Source organism: Dicentrarchus labrax, unplaced genomic scaffold, assembly GCF_905237075.1.
Source record: "Dicentrarchus labrax unplaced genomic scaffold, dlabrax2021, whole genome shotgun sequence".
Classification (NCBI taxonomy): Eukaryota; Metazoa; Chordata; class Actinopteri; family Moronidae; genus Dicentrarchus; species Dicentrarchus labrax.
Window position 1 is genome coordinate 17,371,797 of NW_026136722.1, and position 18,718 is coordinate 17,390,514.

At 37.7% G+C, this 18,718-nt stretch overlaps 2 protein-coding genes across 4 annotated transcripts; one reads left to right on the top strand and one right to left on the bottom strand.

Annotated features, from left to right (window-relative positions):
* Nucleotides 1-224: 224 nt before the first annotated feature.
* Nucleotides 225-9,654, bottom strand: LOC127356023 (germ cell-specific gene 1-like protein). The gene is made up of 5 exons (XM_051387414.1): nucleotides 9,351-9,654; nucleotides 6,835-6,882; nucleotides 4,654-4,806; nucleotides 1,760-1,871; nucleotides 225-695 (listed from the first exon to the last, which is right to left on the bottom strand). The coding sequence occupies exons 1-5, from the start codon at nucleotides 9,652-9,654 to the stop codon at nucleotides 392-394; spliced, it is 921 nt and encodes a 306-aa protein (XP_051243374.1). The 3' UTR covers nucleotides 225-391.
* Nucleotides 4,260-18,583, top strand: rcvrna (recoverin a). 3 transcript variants are annotated; one of them, XM_051387416.1, is made up of 5 exons: nucleotides 4,260-4,768; nucleotides 10,218-10,287; nucleotides 15,642-16,034; nucleotides 16,799-16,910; nucleotides 17,008-18,583. In XM_051387416.1, exons 3-5 carry the CDS (start codon nucleotides 15,654-15,656, stop codon nucleotides 17,124-17,126), a joined length of 612 nt encoding a protein of 203 aa, XP_051243376.1. In that variant the 5' UTR covers nucleotides 4,260-4,768; nucleotides 10,218-10,287; nucleotides 15,642-15,653; the 3' UTR covers nucleotides 17,127-18,583. The 3 variants fall into 3 exon arrangements, with proteins under 3 accessions (XP_051243376.1, XP_051243377.1, XP_051243375.1); XM_051387417.1 differs by lacking the exon at nucleotides 4,260-4,768 and having other exon boundaries at nucleotides 8,929-10,287; XM_051387415.1 differs by lacking the exons at nucleotides 4,260-4,768; nucleotides 10,218-10,287 and having other exon boundaries at nucleotides 15,111-16,034.
* Nucleotides 18,584-18,718: the final 135 nt, after the last annotated feature.

Consider the following 18,718-nt stretch of genomic DNA (forward strand, 5'->3'; position numbering starts at 1 on the left):
AGTGTGAAATTTGGAGTTAAAAAAAGGCCAATTCATCTGAAGCCATGAAGGATCTGTGCTGCAGGAGTAGCCGGCACATCCCGCTGCCTCAGATTAGTGTGAAGACGCTGAAATTGCAAATAATATTGCTAGGAAACATCTGATGAAATGCATGTTGTGTCAAAGCCGAACATGTTACATTTATTTCCGGAAAAAAGGAATCTGGGCTTCCCAGACACCACACACACACACACACACACACACACACACACACACACGTGATGTGTGGCGAGGAACAAAACAAACATCCTCCTGTATTAGAAATTTAAATCCAAGAACAAGCGTCAATCTAGGTCCAAGAAATCCGCCCTGAAAACTGGTCCAGTGGGCCACGGGGACGGAGACTCCATTTTCAGCAATAAGCCTCTCCTTGCTGTTCGGGTCCATTGTCCATTTCGACCACATACGTCGTCCCCGTGGACGGTTTGTGGCCGTTGACCGGCAGCTCCAGCTGCGCCTCGGCGTCAGCCGGCACAGCGGTCAGGTACATGTCCCACATCTGCTCCGGGAGGTCGAGCTCTATCATCTTCTGCTTGATCATCAGGCTCTTCTCGATGTTCCGCCGCTTGTATTTGAACTCGATGATGGTCTTTGTGTACCTGTTGAGCGCCGTCACTGCAGAGCCCATGCAGGTGCCGAATGAGCCCCACGCTAAGCTGAGGAAGAGGTGTGAAAACAGTATTAGACAATATCTGATACTGATATTTAAAGCTGCACCAGATAATTATGTATAAAAATAACTTTTGGTCATATATACTGACATTTTAACTGTCCTGACAGAAGTTTACGAGGCAGATAATCTGTGAAAAAATCTGGTTCTTCCGGCTCGTTCTAGTGCCCCTAATGGTATTTACAAGAATCCACCGGACCCGAATGAAAACAACCAATCAGAGCAGAGAATGATATAAAGACGCTCTGGGTTAGAGGCTTGAAAATAGTTTATTTGGTGAGTCTCAACGTGTTTGTATTTGTAATATTTCTATACAGAAATCTGATCATTTTGTCTCCCTGTAAAACAAAATGTGACTCGTGTCTTTACGAACTGTCTGAATTCATTAGCTCACTGATTACTGTACAAACACGCAACTTTATCAGCGATTTGGGTGAAACTGGATCATATTTTATGGAGATTATATTGTCTGGTTTTCTGCCTCAACTCCGCTAACTGCTAATGTAGCTGCCTCCCAGTGACAGTTGGACGACAACAATACCAAGTTTCCAGATGGACTTGTTGCTAAAAGGAGCTAACTGTCGCTAACAGTTCGTCGGGTGTTGTATCGGCTCCTGGTTTCAACATAACACACGATGCTATCGGCTACCGCGTCAAGTCCCTCCCTAACTGCCTGTTTTTACCGGAAATACATAAATATGCCAAATCAAATAGCTCTCTGATTCCCATTTCATGTGGACTTCAATGATCGAAGACATTTAAAAGGACCAATCATACTGATACGTTTGTATTTCATTCGTAAAGTGGAAGCTGGTTAGTTAACCACAACATGGAGGGACCATTGACCGTATATACTAACAGCAAACAGAAACTGCTAACAACATTAGTGCCCAGCTGGTTAAGTGATATACAAACTATATTTTAGGGGCAGTTGTTGACAATACTTCTACTACACAAGTCAAAACAGACACCAAGGCTTAATATTAATGCTGATTTCAGTTCGACAGCTTGGATGACACATATTTTTGGTAGATCATAAAGAGTGCTTACACATAAGACCAGCTGTAGTCCCAGGTCTTGGGCCTCCAGTCTTCTGGCCCCATAGCGACAGCCAGCTGGAATATGGTGGTAAACATCATGTGGGCCACCATCCCACAAAGGCCTGAGAACAAGAGCAAATCCGTGTGCAGTAATCTGAATATAATAATGTACAATGTTTATTTATTCATCTGTATGTGGACTGAAGAGGATTCTGTTTTCTTTCATTCACACGTTGCACAGAAAAATACAAATACAATGCATTTTGGGAAGTTTGTCGTATTCTGTACAAATTGAAAAGCTCCTTCAGGAAAATGGGCTGTAATAAAATAGACTTACTGTTAGGAAGTATGCTAATTATATTATTATAACCTGCCAAAACAATGAGCTGAAAGACACCATAACACTTATAATTGAATTTAATTGTTGATTTAATAAGGTCCAGGTCTGTGAAGTGTATTAAACCTGCATTATATGTAATAGCCAGCAGTGGGCAGCTCCACTGGCTGCAATAACACACTGATAGTATTGAGTCTCATGGAGAAATTAGTCGACTTCTCAGTTGATTTATGAGCTCAGTAAACAGTTTCCTGATGAGTTTCTGGTCTCAGTCTCTAGTTTCAGTCTTCTTCCATACAGCATGATGTTCATTTAGTAACTGATGGTCCCATTTATAGTAAAACAGACCATAAAGCAGGGTATGCTTTAGGGCGGGGCTACCTTGTGATTGACAGCTCATTCTCAGTGAGTCCGTCCAGCTCAATAAAACAAAAAATACACTAAAAACACATGGAAAATACACAAAAAATAAAATAAAGAACATGAAAAATGCACTCAACAAATCGAAAAAAACATTAAAAATAGGCAAACAACACGTAAAATACACTAAAAACACAAGAAAAACATGAAAAACAGATGAAAATGCACCAATCTCCGATCAAACTGTCAAACTACGCAGTGCTGATCAGATATGGATCAATACCGTGATGCCTCAAATCTTTTCAGAAACGTATTTTATGGAACTGTTTATCTGTAATACGTGATCTGGTTGTAGGTTTCCTGCAAATAAAAGTGGAGGAGGGTCAAATACTGTAATGTGTCATATTCATACAGAATATAAACTCCTTTTTGGTGAACTGGCCTCTCCGTTATCTCCCTGCCGGATCCTCCCTCATCCATCAGTCTGCCCCTCCACGGCTGCTTTTCTTGGGATTAACTCATAACAACGGGGGGGATGGGAGTCAGTGGTGGTGGTGGTGGGGGGGGGGGAGCTCCTCTGGGCAGGTCTTGGCACAGCCCAAAACCGCTGCCCCCCGGCTCCAATCCGATTAGTCCACAAACCAGCAAATCCTCCGAGGAAGCGAGCGGACGCGGTGCAGTTAGCTGCTCTGAGCGCTCGCTGTCAACCTCACGTCCTTCAGCCGGCCTGACCCGCTGCCCTGCTGCTTTCATTACTCTCTGATAAAGGTTGCTGGTCATTTTAATTGATTACTTGATTAGTTGTTTGGTGTAAAATGTCAGTAAATTGTTTAAAATGTTGTTTTAAAGGCCCCAAAATATTCACATTTAAGAAGCTGAAATCAGAATTTGTCCAAAAAATGACTCAAAATTATGAATCAAATATCAAAATGTATTGTAAAATGAATGAATTGAATAGTTGACAACTGATTGATGATTAATAAACTAATTGCTGCATTCATAATCTATCCACAGGAGGAATTATAATCAATTATAATAAGAAATACATTAATACGTGTTCATTAATGTATTTCTTATTGATTGAAATTGATTATAATTACTCCTGTGGGCCCATAAGTAGATGAATTAAGATTTTAAGTTATCAAAAGTTTGGTTTTCTTGGGTTTGTGTTAACAGTAACTTTATTGACGATACAGGACAGAACTTGTTTACAAACGGTCATATTAGATGCGTTTTTTTTTGGGCCAAATTTACTACATTAACACGTCAATCAAGTAACATTTATTTATTTTTATTTATTTAAAGTTATTTCCACCTTGCATCGCTTTTAGGTGACATACATTTTATCCTTCCAATAGTCGAGTTTAAAACAAAATACGCACCCGTAATTAAAATAATTCAGAATAAGATTATTTACAAAACTGCTTTATATTGAAGTAATTTGTAGAACATAAAGTTATTAACTTGCTCTAAAACAAATGTGTACGAGCAGGTTTGAGGAGTTCAGTAACATTTAGTAAAAATGGGGATTATTTAGCACAAATACAATTTTTAAATACTTCAGTTTTTCTTTAAAAATAAATCGAGCAGTTGACACATTTTTTATGCTAAAAGTTGTTTCTGTTTCTATTTTCTTTTCTATCGTAACATCGTTCTATTGTCTTATAAAATACACTTATATCTATACTTTTATTGTCTCTTGTTTTTACTGGTATATTTGATATTGAGGTTATTTTAATTGTCATACTCTGATTAGGTTACTGATTACATTGTTTAACAGCTAATACGTAATACAAAAGTATTTTTTAAAGGTATTTTTAAAATAAAATGAAGGAAGAACACCTCCATTATTGAGCAGCAGCTTCCCTGAACTTAAAGAATAATACAACCACTTTACATTCATACGTTCAGTAAGCTAACAGAGAGATAACTCTGCGTTCTCAGCACACTGTGATTCATTCAGTCTTGCACACTGACGTTAACATCAACCAGTGAGATTATTTCTGCCTCCAGATGAGATGTTTGTATAACTGTACTGGGATTTCTGTGTGTAGCAGCTTTATCACACAGCAGGAGGACGTCTGCATCCGCCACCGCCGCTCAAAACAGGCAGATACAACCGCCCACACTCTGCTAGTCTGTTTGATGCCTCAGTGACAGACAGAAAGACAACATTCAGACCTTGTTGTTGTTGTTTGCAGCGTTACCTGACAGGGCCGTGCACATGGCGGCGAAGGCACTGAGCTTCAGTTTGTTCATGATGCTGAAGCAGGGACACTGCTCCAGGGTCATCAGAGCGCCGCCCGTGAAGAGCAGGGTGAGGTACAGACTCTCAGCCACGATACACAACCACAAGACCCCTAGAAAACAAGGAGTGAGTTCAGTTGTCCTCGTAGTAAATATCCCGTCCCTGATGAATAACCCCACTCTGTCTCAGTCTGTGGGTACAACAGTGTCCTCTGCTTTAGACTAGACAGATTTATTATAAAATCAGGACAGCGGTGGTTGATGCTAGTTGTTCGTAACATACGAGACACACCAGATTGTGGTATTCGTACGTGTAGATATTTCCATTAGCAATGTAGAAGAGCTTAATCTTTTTATTCAAAATTACAAAATTCGCCCAAACGTTATTTTTTAAGTGTAGTTTAGTCGACTGGTTGGTTACACGTTACGAATCTCGCTTAATAACACCAGAAAAACTAGTTGGTTAAAATAAATATCATATTTTTTTGTCTCCAGGGGAAAGAAAATGGTGGAACTGGAGTTAAAAAGAGAAATAGCCAGAGTAAAGTCCGTTAGGATGATATTACAAATGACCAATCACTTTATCAAACATCCTCGCTGTGTATGCTGCGGGACAGCTTAAGTTTACCTGCTCCCTGAAGGCTGCAGCATTATATCCTCTATAACTTCATCTGGTTGTCGATGTAGTCGTCTACGTTTTTTGTTTTTTTTGATGATTAATTAATTCACACAATAGTAAATGTTTTACTTTTTAACTGTTTTGCACACAGAATGCGAACATTACGCAGCGTATGGAGGTTTGATGGGGGTGTGAAGACCTCAACTTTACAACGACAACAAATCTGCCGACTCACTCGCTAACGTTAACTTGACACCGAAGTGACGATGTGGAAGATGAACTGCGTATCACTTAAAATTCATTCTTGAACTTGAATTTTTTTTTAAGTAACAACTAAGTGACTAACAAAGTGATTTTATTATCCTCAGTGACTTTATCGTATAATGTAATGATCCTACAAACAACAATTTTCTATACAAAGGTATAGTGAAGTAATTAGGGATGCTCAATATTGGCTTTTCTGCCGATATCCGATATTCCAATATTGTCCAACTCTCAATTTCCGATACCGATATCACCCGATACAGATATATGCAGCATTTTTACACTAAAACTGTAACAACATAACATATCTCCTATAGTGGAATTAACACGTTATGCCTAATTTTATTGTGATGCCCCACTGGATGCATACATAAATGCAACATGGCTTTCCAAATGTAAACACTGTCTGTGCAAAATAAGAGAACAACTTCAACTTTCAGTGTATCAATACTTTAAAGAGTTAGTTTGTTAGTTTGGTTAAGGAACAGCTCAGAGCAGGGTCAAATATTTAAGGTGCATTGCACTTATTTTGTGTTAATATTAAAATCATTCAGCTTTAAATTGTTTGCTTGTTAGCCACGGTTAGCAACCAACCAGTCTAGCGTGTAGTTGTTGTTGTTGTTATACGTCGTCTAGCGCGCGTCGGTAAACGTCCCATGCTGCGTTCATGCAGGCTCGGAAATGCTGAAGCCTACAGAACAAACATCGGTTATAAAAACCCGATACCAATAATTCCCGATATTACATTTTTTAGTGAATATCGGCTGATAATATCGGAGGGCCGATATTATCGGACATCCCTAGAAGTAATGACTCCTCTGCCTGTGTAGCTTTCCCAGCCTGTCTGTGGTTTATTCATAAAGCTGGTCTGGCCACACGTTACTGCCTATAAATCCCTCCGTTTCCAACTGAGTAGAGCGACTGAAACTGTTTTTATTATCATCTACGTCGGTGAATTAAGGATTTATTTCCACAAAACCAGAGTTGGTGATTGTTGGAAAGACTAACAGAGACGGTTTTGGTGAGTTTTACTTTGTTTCTGTCCACTTTGAATGAATTTATGATCATGTGGAGCTAAAATTACAGTTTTTTTGGAGAGTGATAGTGATATTACGGCTGTTTGTGGTTAAACTAAAGGTCTTTGTAGGGATCCTTTCCATAATGTTGTCAGACACTAAGAATAATAATCTGAGTCTGTCGGTGACAAAAACAACAACTTTTAGTGGGCATTTAAAATGTCAAACTTCATTTTACAAACCTCTTTCATGTTCTGGTGCAATCTCTGAGAAGTCTCGACAGTCAAACCCTGTGATCAGAAGAAAAAAACACACCTTATAATTGAGTTATTGTACTTTTACGGGTCTGTAAATCCCTAATAATGTCCCTTGAAGAAACCTTTTCATACTAATAATAAAGAAGACGAGTTTCCTTAAAAGTTTTGAGTTTCAAAGTTTTAAACCCAAGTAAATATTCATTAATTCACTTATTTATTGGCAACTTTATGTTCTATATTTGTCGAATTTTATGCTTGTTTGTAGGCAAATGTTTGGATATTCAGTTTACCTGCACTGACGACTAATTTTTAACATAATACAAAATGAGTTTTTTTTTTTATAAAAAACCTCTGGAAAATTATATTAATGATTTAAGAATTATGGACCTGTAAAATAAAGCATAACACACTTTATTATTTACATATTTACAGAAGGTAGATACAGAAGTGATTTGTATACATTAATAATTAATGGAAGTTAATGGTTGGTTAATGCAACAGAAACAGAATAATGGGATTATTATTTTTATCAGCAATATGTGCAAAATGTAAACGGACGTACAGATGTAAATTATAATAAAACCAATCAATTTATCAGACTTTTCTTGAAATATTTCAACTTAATTCTTGAATATTTAGTTGTTTTTTTTACAGTGGCCGTAATACTACTAATAATAATTATACTACCGTACCAAACCAACCTTTCTATTCAGGGCAAAACAAGCTTAAAACTGAATTTATGCTGCATTATTCCAATAATTTAAAGTCAGTTTGGACAAACATGCACAGCCGTCTGCCCCAGCTGGAGATATGAATTGATTATATATGAATATGAATTGATTATTGCATCAAACTCTGTATAACTGCTTAATTTTAGCTGCCTTTAGTCCGCTTCTTGTGTTTTTATTTCTATTTAAATTGTGCTGTCTTTTTCTCGAGGGACTTCCCCGTTAAATAAAGGTTACATAAATAAATAAACTAGCTTTCATGTACTGGTCATATTGGCGGAAGTCAGATTAAACAATTTCTTGCATGCAATTCCTGATACAAATTTATTTTACTCAGAGCTTATGAAACCAAACGGGACGGCTCGCGTGCAACAGCAGAGAAATGGTTGTTAATCTGGTTCTGTTGCTCTGTTAGCGATGTTAAAAATCTTATTAATACACAAACACAAACATTTATTTATTTATTTTCTCTGAGCCAAGAGATATCATATAATAACTGAATAATATTTCAGATTTTTCTCACCAATTTTCGCCCAATCAGGATTTGAATCAAACTGTTTTGGCCATATTTTGGCTTATATATCCATTGTAGAGTCAATTAAATGTGGTTAAATCAACCTTTTGAGCTTTAAAATCCTAAATAAATGATAGCTAATAATGTATTTTTAATGTTTTCAAGACAAACTTAAGACAAAACCAAGTTTTATGGGGATTTAAAGCTGCAGTAGGTAACTTCTATAAAAAAAGTTTTTGTTGTATTTGTTGAAACTTTCACAAAATCCTAACAGCAGAAGATGAGACAGATAATCTGTGAAAAAATCAGGTTCCTCTGGCTCGTTCTAGTGCTCCAAATGACATTTGGAAGAATCCACCGGGCCCGAACAAAAACAACCAATCAGAGCCGAGAAAGATATAAAGACACTTCAGGTTGGAGGCTTGAATAGAGTTAATTGTTGAGTCTCGTTCCCAGTTTGTATTTGACGACCTGTGAATGAGACTAAACCGTCAACTCTCTTTCTCGGCTCTGATTGGTTGTTTTCATTCGGGCCCGGTGGATTCTCCCAAATCCCATTTGGGGCTCTACGAGGAGCCTGAGGAAACAGATTTTTTCACAGATTATCTGTCTCATGTTCTGCTGTCAGGATAAAGTGAAAGTTTCAGCAAATTTGACAAAAATATTTTTACAAAAATGAGCTACAGCAGCTTTAAACAACAGTTGTTATAGAACAGGGGAGGAAGTATTGATACACTTCAGTATTTATAGTATTGTATCAGTTTTTAATTTATTATTTTAATATTATAGATAGTGAGTTCAGGATGTTTCTGTTATAAATACAATACAGATCTCACTGTTGCACAAATACATTTGTTCTCAGATTTTATGCATTTTATTTATACTATAAATTTGATTTTTAAGAAAATTGCAATATATGACAATAAATTGACCCCCGTATTGTGATTATAAGGACTTAATAGGCTTCTTTTCTGATAAATTCAGTGTTTTCTTCTCTCTGAAACTTGGTTATTGTTCTATTAGACAATATAACTGTTGTACTTTTTACTCCTCTACATTTATTGGACAACTTTAGTTAAAAGTTACTTAGCAGATTCAGATTTAATACAAAATGTGACTGTACGATTACAGTAATTATTGCTGTTTTCAGTGATAAAACCGTTGTACTGTTTTAAAAAATCTGTAAAATAACCAGTAAAAAACCCTGTAAACGTACAGATTTGTTTTGCAGTGTAGCTGACGTTCGTGGTCGGCCTTACCGTTCATGTCGACGGCCTCCTCGCAGGAGAAGAAGATCCCCGTGTGGAACTTCTTGAGCAGAAACTTCTCCTCCCCGGTCTCGAAGATGTACTGCACCAGCCGGCTGTCGTTGATGTTGGAGCTGTTGAAGCGGATGCAGAACCACTGCTTCGCCTTCATCGGCGGTCCCGTGCAGAAGGGCTTGGCCACCTTCCTGGTCCCCTCGCACCAGTAGCTGGTGGTCACCGCCGACAAGGCGAACACAAACGCCACAATGTTGAGGGTGATTGCCAGAGAAGCCCGCCGCCCGCGCTCTAGCCTCATGGTTCGGGGCCAGGCCAGAGGAGACCAAATGAAAACTAATCCCGGCTTTCGATATGCAGCCACCGCGTTTCGCCTCCCAGCAGATATATCAAATCTTCATAATCTTGTTGAGGCTCCTTGGGTGAGATTTCTGTGCATCCCTCCGCCGGCCCCGAATGATGTGCTGTCGCCTTTATTAAGGGATTCATTCTCTCCACTTCCACAGAAACAACAGGAACCAGAACAACTCGTCCTCTCTCTGCTGCTGCTGCTCGTCCAAACCCCCGTCGCTCCTCCCCTCCTACAAATCTTTTCCTGCTATATTATCCATTACAAATGGCAAATTATATTCCAGACTTCCTTTGAGCATATTAATACATAAAAAAGAAAAAAAAAGATTACCATGAGCTTAGATTATAATCCAGGACAAGGTTCTACTTCTTGTTAGCGTAGCTCCCAAGTCACAGCAGCCGCAGCCATAAGATCAACTGCCTGCTTTACATGATATAATGTGTACAGTCTGATCTGTAATGTGAGTGAGTGTGTGTGTGTGTGTGTGTGTGTGTGTGTGTGTGTGTGTGCAGGGTAAATCTCCTCCTGTCTGATAGGCTGTCGATGTGGGAAGCGCCGCACAAATGAAGACAAATTACAGACGTACGTGAAGGAGAGAACAGATGCTGGATTCATTTCATACGTTTGTCTTTTCCTGCCTGTAATTTTACATGAAAATGCAAATTGGTGTCATTTTAAAAGCTAAAAATAAGAATTATTGTGTTTTTGTTGCTTTAGATTGAGCTGTTCTTTTCTACAGATAGAGCGGGGTCCTCTTCTCCGGAAGCCGCCATGTTAGACCGCCATGTTCCTACAGTAGCACATAACCAAACACTGGCTCTAAATAGGCTTACGGCCACCGTAGCTTCTCCCACACACTGCGAAGGCTGAGCTGTATTCAAATGCTAGTTGCCACTAAATCCTTCACACTGCTCCTTTAATGGGTTGCAGGATGAATCTCAAGTGGGTGTCTCTGTACAGGGACACACGTTGGTGCCCATTGACTCTTGAGGTCAGAGGTCAAGAGACCCCTTTCAAAACCGGAAAATAAAACTTTAATATTCCCTAAATCATAACAACCTCGTCCTGTCGTCTGAGACAAATCCAGAATACAGCGAATAAAACTTTAAGACGAGTCACACAAACAAAAACATCAAAGTTTAAAGCTCAAAAATATCGTTGAAACTGCTCACGTTGAAGATTTGAAGTAACACAAACTCAGTTTTGTAAATTAGAAAACACTCTTGATCAAGTAGTTTTAGTTATTTTTAAGTGACACTGAGTTCATTTTTGTATTCTTTAAGTAAAAATGACTTAATCATGAATATTTCTGTAACTTAAAAAACTAAAGTTGGTGTCACTTAAAACTAGTAAAAACTGCTTTATCAAGAATCTTTTTTAATTTGCAAAACTAAGTTTGTGTTACTTAAAATGTTCAATGTGATCAGTTTCTACAGTCTAAGAACTCTTCTGGTGCTCTAATTTAGGACAAAATCACTTAGTTTTTACTCTTTTTTGCTAATTATTAATCTTACATTGATGAATAAATACTAAACATTCAGTTTTCCAATTGTAATCAGCACAACTTCCTTACCTTCTTGGGATTTTTTCTAGTTTTAAGGCCCATTACAGTCTTTCAGTGGGCAGATGTTTATACTAGTTTTAAGAATTCTAGTCTGACAAGAAAATCTGACAATATTTCAAAATATTTTGTACTTGTTTGTAGAGGCTGTGTTTGCAGAATAATTCATAAATGTACATTAAGTCGTGATATTTGTGAACATACAGCGCAGCCTTAGAGTTTTATCTTCCATAAACGTTGATTCACTGTGGAGTAAGTTCCTCTTTGAACCTGACAGCAGCACTTTGAGAGGAAGCCAGCGTCTCACTGAGTAATTCCCCTGAACACAAAGAGATTAATCTGAACATTAGCTTCCATGTAATAAAAAATGAAAAGACAGGACGTTACACTTGATGAAGTAGTAAGCCTGTTGTACAGCGAATATTCCCCCCACTCATCCCTCTTTACATAATAAATACCTGCCAGCAGGAGGGCACAAATATCAGTAATATGAGAGACTGACAGATGTGAGATTTGAATGTTTGCAGAGACGAAAGATACTCGACTTTCTGTGCATTTTATCACAAAACCTAAATGTTTAAGATGATTATGTAACAGTTCCTGCTGCAAAAAAAAGGTAGAATGCAGATTATGAACGTCCCAGATTATGTTCAGTGGCTTTAGAGGAAAATAAAGTCAGACTATTGTCCAGCTTTAAAGGGATAGGTTGAGGTACTTATCGTAGTCGGTGTATTAAGCTGTGGATAAAGCCGGAGAAACGGGGGCTGTGAAAAGGTTCTTTTTATTCAACACACAAAACACAGAGATGCTTATACAATAATAAATATTTAGTTATATTTTGTAGCAGGAAACAATCACCTGGTCACACATGTTCTGGTTTTACAGATAAACAGTAAGATAAGTTTGTGAAAGGATTTTAGGAGAGAAATAGTCAACAAAGTAACAGAATCTGGATTCGTTGGGACGCCCACTGATGGGTCGCCAAAAGCTTCATGGGGGGTTGCGAGGCCTTCTTAATTTTAAGGCTTGCAAGAAAACTGATAGACAAAATGTCTATATCTCAGCAGTTCGTTCACTTCTGTGGATAAAAGTGAATGTAAATTGTCTAATAGAACAATTAGTTAGAGACAAGAAAATGCATTTACTTTTAAGTTTGTGTGATTGTTAAAAAGTGATTAAAAATACATAATACAGACAAAGAATTGTATAAAAAGTTCCCTAAACAAGAAATAATCTGCTCAAAAATCAATCGTTTTACACAGACTTCCTGCAGTTACTGAGTTCACTGTTTGGGTTCATTGTTCAGTTTCAGATCATTGTTTCAGATCGCACTGGCCACAACAGACTCATAAAACATCCTCAGCATCGTCCGGCAGATGTTAAAGGACCTCAGCCTCCTGAGGAAATAGAGTCGGCTTTGGCCCTTTTTGTAGACTGCCTCGTGTTTCTGCTCCAGTCCAACTTATTATTAAAGTACACCACCAGGTACTTATATTCCTCTACAGTGTCCACAGGGACCCCCTGGATGGAAACAGGGGTCACTGGTGTTTTTGCCCTCCTCAGATCCACTATGAGCTCCTTCGTCTTTGTCACGTTGAGCTGCAGATGGTTCAGCTCACTCCAAGTGACAATATTAACTAGCTATAAAATATGTCACTAAGTCAGTTGATTAAATGAACAGGGGGCCCTTGTAGGCACCAACAGTGATATATATATATATATATAGTATACACTAAAACTGATTTCTATGGTTTTTGGGGGATTTTGGGGCCTAAAATGTCTGATTTCACGGCGGCGTTTTTAAAATTGCACCGTTTTTAAGCATTTTTCTACATTGAAATTGCTAGAAAAAGTGTATAAAATCAAGGCAGCTTGTTCCAGTGAGAATAAAACAGCAGTTTGGTGACGTGTGGCAATTCATTGAATTTGTGTTAATTGTTCTGGTGGGACTGATGGACTTTTTTAGGTGGTTAAAATACAGTTTTGTTGCTGCCTATCTACTATACTACTACTAAACTACTCTAAAAATTAAAATAAACATATACTGTATTGTATTAAAGCCCTCCTGCTTTAGCGTCTTCTGTCTGCTGCGGGATTATAAACTTTGTGTCCGACTTTAAGCGGAGGCCTCTTGGTCCCTGAGGCATGAGAGGAACTCATAGATTATTACAGATTAATGTCGATGCCGGTCTCATTATCTGTCTCACACACGTCTGACAGCACGCTGCGAATTCTGTCGTCCTCTCACTTTTATCCTTAATACGTGAATGTGTGTCTGTCAGTCGTAATACGTCGTAACTGATATCAGCCGCTGATACAGAGGCGGTAGGAAACATGGCGGTTCAACATGGTCGACTCTATGGAAGACAACCCGGAGCTCGGAGCTGGTTTTAGAGTGCTGGGTGTCTTAATCTATAAAAATACATCATAATTTATCAATAAGATGAATTTGCAAAGTAATTAAAGCTTTAAAAGTGCAATATTTCTATATTTCTCTCCATGTTTTTAACATATTATTAAAAAAAAGAAGAGAAAAATGTATCTTCTTGCAAGCCAATCACAATATCTGTCTCACAATTTATCAGTAAACCTACATTAATGCATTTAACGACGCATTACGCTAGTGATGCACCAATAATTATCAGGGCAGATACATTATTGGCCATTAATGGGAAATTTGTATTAATAAGAATTATCGTGATGATTCAGTTACAGCCGATAGATTATTGATCCGTAATAACGATCATTTATTTTATTACATATTGTGATATAACTAGAAAAAAAATACATGAATATATGAAGATCTCAGCCTTTTCTTGTCATTTATTTAAAATACATAGAGAAATTATATAGAAATGATATATAATTAAGTTATTTTTAAGAAGCAGGTAATTATTAATTGTTGTATCGGCTGACAAAGAATCAATACAACACTCATTAATCCATCAGTGGAGGGTTCCCATCAGTTTCTATCTCAGTCTGTCAGATACTCTCATCGTCTTTAATTGCCTCCACTTGCTGCAGTTTTTGGCGACACTGCAGCAGATGGTCTTGTAATCTGTCCTGAGATTTATTACACTAGAGACAGATAATCTGATCCCATTGTGGAGGAGCAGCCCACCCCACGCAGGGCTTCACTGCAACCCCCCCCAACACAGCGTCCATTCATCCAGCCGGCCTCGTCTGGATCCCACTGCTGGATCCACACACTGAGGAAGAGTTTATTAACATAACCAACAGTAAAAGATTATAAAAGTGACATTAAAAGTGATAATTTAAAGTATTTTAGAAAACAAATCTAATCCTTGGAGATAGTTAAATATTAAAAAACTGTTGTTCAGCAGCGACATACCGCCCTGCCTCCTAGAAATTAACTTTATATACAACTCATCTTCTATTAGGAAATGTTAATTAACATATGACATTTTTAATTCCACCAAAATAGTAAATCTGACAACATGATCTGCTCATAGAGACAGAAGCATTATTTAAAACTCAGTAGTAACTCAAGACGTTTGATTTTTTATTAACATTTAACCAAAATAAATCGAAAATCTGAACAGTTTTACACTTAAACCGTTTAAATGTATTACCTCCAATAAATTAAGTATGAAATAAACATTTGATTTGACTAATTTATAAATAATATAATTAAGTTAAGTATATTACACTGTGCAGCATTTCTGCAAACCTTTTTATCTAAATAAAGTGACTTTAATGCTTCTTTTTTATACAAATTACTTAGTTTTCTTCCACTAAAGCAAATTATTACATTACCTGTTAAAACTACTGACGTAAAAACAATTAATTTATTACTTACAGTTTTTGATTTTAATATAAAATCAACTTAAAGAAAAAGAATCAGTGGAACAAACTGGGATTAAATAACCAATAATTAAAATACTGCATTTAATTCAGGATTAAGTTGTGTTAGTTTCTTTTATTAAGACGTGTCGTCAGGATTTACAGCAAAGTCTGATGTAACATCACAGAGAGTTATTAATCCCTGTGGTGGCAGATGGGATCGTTCTTTAACCGACAACGCTGCATAAAAGGCGTAAAAAGGTTCCCCAGATGTTGACCTTTACAGCGTTACCTGTGTTTAATCCTCTGCTTACACCTCCACTATTTAACCGTGTCTTTCTAAGAGGTGTCATAGTGCTGTGACGTGGTTATCCCCTTAATCTCCCAAGGCAGCTGTCTGGATTTAGGTAGTGATAACCATAATCCCGCTTGGCACCTTGAGGGGCCGCCGGGGCGAACGCGAGGCAGAGCGAGTGGAAACGAGCGCTTGTGGAGGTTTTAAACCTTGAAAAAATCAAAAAAACAAAGAGGACAGAAGGAGAAGTTTCACTCCTTTTTGTGTTTGCGACAGTCAGTTTGCAGGATGGGGAACACGAAGAGCAGCGCTCTGTCCAAGGGGCTCCTGGAGGACCTGAAATCCAACACCAAGTACTCCGAGGCCGAGCTCTGCACCTGGTACCAGTCCTTCCTGAAGGAGTGTCCCAGTGGGAAGATCAGCAAGGAGCAGTTTGAAGGCATCTACGCCAGCTTCTTCCCAAACGCGGACCCCACGGAGTATGCCAGGCACGTGTTCAGGAGTTTCGACACCAACGCCGACGGCACTTTGGACTTTAAGGAGTACATTGTCGCTCTGCACCTCACGTCCGGGGGAAAGACTCTGCAGAAGCTGGAATGGGCCTTCGCCCTGTATGACGTGGACGGGAACGGGACCATCAGCAATAACGAAATCCTAGAGATTGTTAGGGTACTTACACGCCTTCTTAATAAAGCGGGTTGTAGATGTTTTATTTAACATCCCTGAAGTCATTAATATTGTTTGACTTCCATTCAGCCTCTTTCCAAAAAGCCTTTTCACCACTTTAACAGGAACAAGTGTTCAAAACAAGATTATATTGGTTTAATTAATGTGTTTTCACCTTAAGTAGCCATAATTTATTTAAGCTTTTATGTCCTCAAATAAATGATGTAAAGGCAACAAAAGAAAAGCTGAATGGGATTGTAGGAAGTAACTAATGAGTTTCATTGTATACTCGGTTTTAAATCCTTACAAGCAGAATAATAACGGATAATGGAGTCTGCTGTGATGTCTTTTAGTCCTTAAACACCAAAATGTTCTAGTTACAGTTTATACAAAGCACAGAAAAGCAGCAAGTCGTCCTGTTTGAGAAGCTGCAACCACTAAATGTTTGGTAATATTCAGCCCCTCCAGGTTTTCTAGCCGCTTTTCTGAAATATTTTGATGTTTTTTTTAGGCCTTTTTTTTGGCTATTAAGTTGTGGAAGAAAGAGAAAATAGCAAAAATTATTGTGTTTTTCTGGTATAATTTGTTAAAAATCAAAGACAACCTGTTCCAGTGAGAATAAAATCACTATTAATCACATGGAAACTACAATTATTGGTCAAATTTGTGGGAAAAAGTTGCAGAATTGGTTGAATTTCAATATATTTTTCTTGATAAATGCTGAATAAAGCACCGTTAACATGTTTTAAAAATGACTTCTCGCGCAGTCTATATTCAACATGATTCCCGCCGAAGACCAGAAGAACCTCCCCGAGGATGAAAACACGCCGGAGAAGAGGGCCGAAAAAATCTGGCAGTTCTTCGGGAAGAAGGAGAACGGTAAAACTCGCCATTCATTAACCAGATTTTTAAAAAAAGCTTTAAAAAACTTTGTGTATGTGTTGATGCTACTTGTTTTTCTTCCATCCTTCCCCAGATAAAATCTCAGAGGGGGAATTCATTCAGGGTGTGATGGACAACAAGGACATCCTGCGGTTGATACAGTACGACGAGCCTCAGAAAATTAAAGACAAGCTGAAGGAGAAGAAGCATTAAAGCATCTACGGGCTTAAAAAAAGGGTGGAAAAATCCCTTTTCATGTGGTTTTAAGACTGTTTTCTGTTTACATTCTTACCTGATACGACTGCTTGTCTGCTTCACCTACTCTCTTTTTTTATTTCATTCTTTTATGGACTAAGCAGTTAAATAATTTGCATTTCTTACTAGAAAACAGAAACAGAGGAAATCTTGAAATGACTTGAGGTTTGAAATGTGCACAGTAACCTTGGTTTACTTCTGTGGAGAAAAGTTAATGTTAATTGTTTAATGGAACAATGCGTCGGGGACGGGAAAACACTGAATTTGTCCCAAAAAAAGCCTATTACGTCTGTATGATTGTTAAGAAATAGAAACATACATAATAGAGACAGATAATCGTATAAAAAGTTCCCTAAACAGGAAACAATCTGCTCAGAAGTCATCCAAATCTCTTGTTTTACATAAACTTCCTGCAGTTACTGAGTTCAATGTTTGAGGTGATTGTTCAGTTTTGAATCTAATATTAAATAAACATTATTAGTCAGTTTAATCAATGATAGAGAAAAGTGACCCTTACGGAAAAAAGGTTGGGAACCAGTGGCCTCAACAACGTCATTATACTGCAATATAAAATACAATAACTATAATTTATTAAAAACTGATCAGGATGCAAACATTTGACATCTTAACTCACCATAGAAATAAAAAATATACCAGTAAATACATCATTTTTGGGAAAAGGTACAAAAGAGACAAACAACAGCAGCAACTGAACTCTGGCTATTTAAGGCTAGTTTAGACGAAACTAATTATCCCCAACCGTTAGTCCTTTTTAGTGGAACTGAAACATATATTTTAATGCTAAAACATCTTAGTAACACATACATTTAAATCACGTTTTTGTATTAAAGTGAAGATGAATTTCTTATTAGTTATTTTATTAACTATTGATGTATTATTATTGTTTGTGTTACACCCTTTAGATAATCCAAACATGTAGCATTTAGGCCTACGAGTCTCTGTTTTTTGGCTGTATTTGAGGTTTGTGACGATGTTTAATAATCAGCATACAAGATTAATTAATTAAATTGAGGTTTTGTAACTCATATATCCCTCAAAACAGGTCAGCTAACAGCCTTCCATCTTCATAATTTGTTTTCCGCTCTAACTTTGAGAAATGTTGCTACGAATGTTAGAAGTTGGTTTGTCTGGATAAGCAGCTGGTTGTGTTCATCTTCCGTTCGGGTGCCGTTAAACTATCGCAGAAGCAGAAGCGCCGGTCAAACCTCAAGAAAACCACCAAGGAAAATGTGTGTTTGCTTCATGTATTAACGTGAGGAAGTCTCTCTGATCTGTTTTTGTCTCTTTAATTAAGTCACGTATTCATGTACGTCATGATTCTCTACTCGTTAAATCTTTTTCCACTGCACTTTGTCGCATTATGCTTTCCCCAATAAACCAACTTTTCCACCTCAGCCAAGCGTAAAAAAAACTACTTTTATCTAATTTGTTGGGGATTTTTTAGCATTTCCACTCATTTATTTAATGCAAAAATTAAAAATGTGCATAAAAACCGGTGGATGGAAGCCGTTCACTGGCTTTGTGAGGCA